This window comes from Eucyclogobius newberryi, unplaced genomic scaffold, assembly GCF_026437365.1.
Source record: "Eucyclogobius newberryi isolate DKJ021-1_F unplaced genomic scaffold, fEucNew1.0.hap1 SCAF_11, whole genome shotgun sequence".
Taxonomy (NCBI): Eukaryota; Metazoa; Chordata; class Actinopteri; order Gobiiformes; family Gobiidae; genus Eucyclogobius; species Eucyclogobius newberryi.
Genome location: NW_027315735.1, coordinates 25,905,279 through 25,910,839, shown reverse-complemented (window position 1 = coordinate 25,910,839; position 5,561 = coordinate 25,905,279). Strand labels below are relative to the sequence as shown.

Below are 5,561 nucleotides of genomic sequence, written 5' to 3'. Positions count from 1 at the left end.
GAGGCTGGTCCCGGTCGCCTCAACAGCGGCTTCTGGTGTTGAGTTCTGGCGTTTCACTTTGATGTGCTGCTTTGACGTATGCTGTATTCTTCTTCAATGACAACAAACTTTACGTCATAGGAATAATCTGTATCAGTAATAGAAATAACGTTAGCCCATTCTGGCATAGGCTAATTAATACCTGGAGTGCATAAGGGTGCATTGTAAGCTCATACAAATGTTTACCCCATCCTAGGCTACAAGAATCACAATAACACATTTTGTTAGTGCAATATATTGCTATAGAAAAATATCAAGAGAAGGATAATATTGTAAATACTTGAAGCCACCTACACAATTACCAAAAGCCAGATAATCCCAGTAGACTTTATCTAAATGTATTATAGTATTAAAATAATAACACTTAAATAAATAGATAAATAGTAGAATCAAATGCTCATTGGTATATTAGAAGTTACTTATCTGACCAATCCTCAAATCAAAATGAACAAAACACACACTTTTAAGATGCTTTAAGATGGGAATTACTAAACTTGGCATTGATTAAAAAATATTCTAACATAATAGATTACATGCATTTACCAGTAGTGACTCTGTAATGGCTTTTTTGTTGACTTTTTTCAATGTTTTAGCTAACGTATCTCTATGCACATTTAGCACACATGGTAACTTCAGATAAGATAAGATAACTTGAAAAACGATCAAGTACATTTCCTCACCTCATAAAACACATGGCATGTACATATAGATCGCAGTTATTTCAGTAATCAATTAGTTAATTGATCTGATTAGTTGTAGCAGCTCTAGTAGAATGGACAGCAAGGCACTTTACCTTGAAAGTGTGAATGATTGGAAGTGGTCAGAGAAACCAGACGCAGATTGATTGCTTTGGCAGTCAATGTAGTAGCCTCTACTTTAATTAAGCTTACTCGTAATAAAAGATTGTTTTTTTTACAATTTACATAGCTGCAACTCACAAAAATGATTTAATACATGTCTTTGAATGCCAAACTAAAGTCTTGATAATAATATCTCTCTTTGGTATGAATGTCCTGTGATTTTGTTCTCATAAAGTTGTATAACAGGGTTACCAAAGGTTGCCTTCATCTTCTCAAAAGTCGCATACTCCTGTGTGTAATTTCATCACCTTATTGTGATTGACAAGGTAACCACCATCTCTATAGTGCAGATTTAGTCAATATACATCAAAGACACAGATCAATTGTCTCGAGTCTTACGCTGAGAGCCCAATACTATTTACTGTATGCGACCTGTCACATCATTCTACCATTATATATTGTGCCTGTATTTTTAATGATTTAGCTTATAGCTGTGGTTCTCAAATTTCACAAAAGAAATACCATTTACTCTGAACATTGGCTTTCAGAATTACATTTTGTGTTTGTTTTGTTACCACATTTGAATAGGAAGCTCACAAGAACTATGTTAACACAAACACCCATTTTAGACACACAAATGCATACAACAGGAAAAATAGGCCTACCTGTTGTTATGTCAAAGGGGATGAAACAGTTTGGGAATATTTCAGACTTGGCTGGCAGAGATCTGTAGCGCCTCCCTGAGGGCATTAGATCTGCCTGTGTGATGTGCAGGATGGGAGGGGTCCGAGCTGATTTTTGTTGTTGTTGTGACGTTTTTCTTATTTTTCATTTACTTATATATATTTTAAAGAATCACTAAAACAAGAGACTAAATCAAGTCTAAACTAGGGTCCAAAACTGAAATTAGACCGGGTCTAAAATTTGACTAATTAAGCCACAAACTAAAAAGAACTAAACATGTAACCAAAAGAGTCGTGTTTTAAAAGCTTATCTATTCCACCATATTAGTAAATCACCAAATATATTTGCTCTTGATTAAAAATGCAAAATAGACATTCTGTATAAAGTCCTACAGATGGCAGTCTGTGTTAAAAGTACTACCCTGAGGTGCCCCTGTTTAGAAAATGTGCTTGCAAACGCACTCCAAACTATGTGTGACACAAAATATATGTCCATGTTTGCTTCATCACTGAAATGAAACCTACAAAACAAAGGTGTGTTTATATAGAAGTACCACAAGGCCTATTTGCTAGATTTTACTTAAGTATCACATGTGCAACGAGACGTACATTGAGAACAAACAAACACACATTTGTATTTGTGTGATAACTGTTTTTATTTGCAAACAATACAAAAATTAAATATGATTTTTAATGCACACGGAACACAGGCAGGGTTCTTTCACAGCACTTTGTGCAGTGGTAACCCGGGACGTAACTAATCTATGAGACTGATAGGTTTATCCTGAAGGAACAGGACAGCAGCTGGTGTGCCTGTCACTCACCACACACTGGGAAATATGTGTGTCTACATATGTAAAATAAATCAATTTACTGTTCAAAGTACATCCAATCATATACACACAAAAAAGATGACATTTAATAGGAAAAAAGCCAGGTTATGGCACAAACAAATGTGCAAACTGTAAAAGACAAGACAGTGAAGTCTGTATTTTGAATACAGTACATATCACTCTTTTGAGTCTTTCTGCAAAACAACATAATATTCACATCTCTCAACATTCACTGAAGCCTTGATTCTCTCACACCATTACAGTTAGTATCGTCTGTTCCTCGAAATATAAACATGCTTTTAAACTAGTACAAACCTCTCAGATTGACAAACTTACCAGTACAAAACACATACAGTACAACTTCACTGTCCAATGTCAACATTACAATCAATACGCCTTTTTTACAAGTATTACTTGTTCCTTTAAAATACTTAAAAGTGATGATTAACAATGAGCTATCATTGAACGATGCAAAAAACAGACATTTATCCCACCATCAGCCCATAAGTCTTACATTGACCACAAATGAAGCACACACTGAATGTGATGATTATTGCACAGAAATCCTTATATGGCAATGTTTTTCTAATTGAAAAGGGTTTTGTTAAATGAAGGGATAGTGTTGATTACAGTCCTATGAGTATTTACAGTGTCCTTAGCATAATGCATCCCAGCATTGATTAATTCAAATGTGTGTTCAAATAATAGTCATTGGTCGTGTAGGTTAAAACAAATTGTTTAATATTTTTATATGCACAGTGGGTCTGTTGAAGCAGCTTTGTTGTGAAAGTATGACAAAAAAGTGATTTGAATGACTTTGGTTTACGCCTACAAGCCACAGGATCATTACAGAATAAGCTTGTTCTTGTCATTAGTGTTTGGATGAAAGTAGAGTTCAGAGTTTATGCAGAGGTCCCTCACAGGTCAGTGGACACTGTGGACCTCTTCACCCTCAGGCTGCCCCCCCAGCCCCTGGGCAGTGAGTTGTAGTAGAGGCCCGGCGAGCGCAGGCCAGAGTCCTCAGACTCCACTGAGGCGTCCGAGTCAGTGAGCGAGCGCGTATTGTACAGACGCACTGGGGAGCACACCTGTGTGGGGGTGGGAGGGGGACTGGTGAAGCTGGGTGACTGTGCTCCCAGGGAGCGGCTGTGGAAGGGGTTCATGGGAGGTTTGTGAGAGTCAAAGCTGTGATTGGATGTGCCCACAGAGGAGATAGGGAAGCTATGGCCACTGAGGGCCCCTGGAGAAACACTGTTCTTCCGCTTAGCTGCGTTGATGATGTTCTTTGCCAGGAGGCGGTGGTTGGCCTTGGAGTCCATGTTGGCACCAGTGGGGGACATGCAGCGGCTGTCTTTAGGCATGGGCACCGGGGAGGACGCAGCAGATCTGTGCAGAGGTCTGGTGGGGAAGGACTGGCTGCTCTGGGAGAGGGCTGGAGACTGGCACCGGGAGCCCCAAGGAGAGAAGGGGGAAGTAGCTATATTGTTGGAAGGCCTGTATGTGGACACTGTGTGGTTTACCATAGGAGACTGGCTCCTCGACCCACAGGGAGGAGACACAGGAGAGGTGTGAGCTGCTTTCAAAACTGAGAGGGCGGCTGGAGAAGCGTTGCTTCCCACTGGAGACTTGCACCTGCTGGCCCATGGAGGGGACACCGGGGATGAGGCTGTTTGTGAAGGTCTTGATGTGAAAGCAGAGTTGCTCGTGGATGTTTGTATTTGGGTCATCATGGGAGACTGGGACCTTGACCCCCAGGGGGAAGGATGAGGAGATGTGGGCTTTTGAGTTGGTCTGAAGGTGGGACTGATAGGACCTTGTGTTTGATTTGATGGGGATTGACATCTGGACCCCCAGGGAGATGGGCCTGTGGGGGTTTGGGCTGATCTGTACTGGACACTGACACTGTGAATCTCCAAAGGAGACTGGCACCTGCTGCCTCGGGGGGTGGACATAGGGGAGATGACGGAGGGCCGGGCTGGACCCCAGACCACTGTAGAAGGATCCGCAGGACTGCTGAAGCGCCGAGTCAGGCTGGGAACTGCAGGGGGTGTTGAAGACTCTTTTGATGTGACATTCAGAGGAGAGTCTTTCGGTGTCTGCAAGAAGATGAAATAATAGATTTTAAACAAAGTAAACAAATACAATAAATGGAAATAACAAATGTACCAGCTATTAATATTGCTGTAGAAAGATGTATGTTAGGTTAATATTGTAGGTTATTATTGTAGGTTAGACTGCATGTTGAGTTAAAGGTACTATAAGATATATTTTAATGGTTTGATTCTGCTGTTTGGTCTGCCCCCTGTAGTTTGCAATGATTTTGCTTTAGATACCATAAAGTAGATTGTGACACAAATTATAATGATTACATTCAAAAAATAAAATAAGGACCTTATATTGTTCACCTTAAATGACCTTAAAGATGCTGCCTAGTATATTTATAGTCAGTAAAACTATATGTAAGCAAAGAGGGAGCTTGGGCATAGTGTGAGTTTCTTCAGAAACCCTGGTGCAGCACACTAATGACCCATGTCTGTCTCTTGTTACTGTTATCTATCTGTCCTGAGGTGATTAACCTTTACATGCGTATAATGTTACATGGCCGAGGCGCTGGCTGCTGTCCACCTCATACACATGCTAATAAACAGACTAACGTAACAACAGACTTCAGCAATATCAGCTCATGAGGTAAAAATCCCTTTACTGCAAGCCAGACTGAGCCCTGGTCTGTAACATGAGCGACGCAGTAATTATCAATAATAGCAAATTAAGCTGTGCCATGGCTGTGCAGAGTTTGTTTTATTACCTTTAAATGTCACATGCTGTGTTCATAAAATGATCTGGTAAAATTGATGTGTGCATGTAAGGGTCAGAAAAGCAAGCCAGATAGAAAATAATATGGAGACAAGAACAACACGGGTAGTCACTAAAAGTCAGTGAATACAGAAAGGAGGCCAAAGAGTGAGTTGACATGAAGATTTAATCAGAAAATGAAAGATTTAAGCAAGGGGGTTGGACAAAAAGGAAACAGTATAGTCTGAAAGAGATGTTGTCTAAGAGATTGATTCAGTAAATATCACTAGTATAACGCATGTTAGCTTGCACAGATGAAGTGTTACTATTGAAGTTGAAGTAGATTTCAGAAGAAAACAAAGTGAATTCTAAAGTAGGAGCTCAATGTCTCTTGCTGCAGCTTCCATACCAGT

The 5,561-nt window shown here is 40.1% G+C and overlaps 1 protein-coding gene across 3 annotated transcripts in view; it reads right to left on the bottom strand.

Moving 5' to 3' along the window:
* Window positions 1-2,153: 2,153 nt before the first annotated feature.
* Window positions 2,154-5,561, bottom strand: part of LOC140354622 (synaptopodin) — a 21,212-nt gene continuing 17,804 nt past the window's right edge. For all 3 annotated transcript variants that reach the window (XM_072439736.1, XM_072439737.1, XM_072439738.1), the window contains one exon: window positions 2,154-4,451. In XM_072439736.1, coding sequence (XP_072295837.1) covers window positions 3,273-4,451 — 1,179 coding nt within the window. In that variant the 3' untranslated portion in view covers window positions 2,154-3,272. The remainder of the gene's footprint in view (window positions 4,452-5,561) is intronic.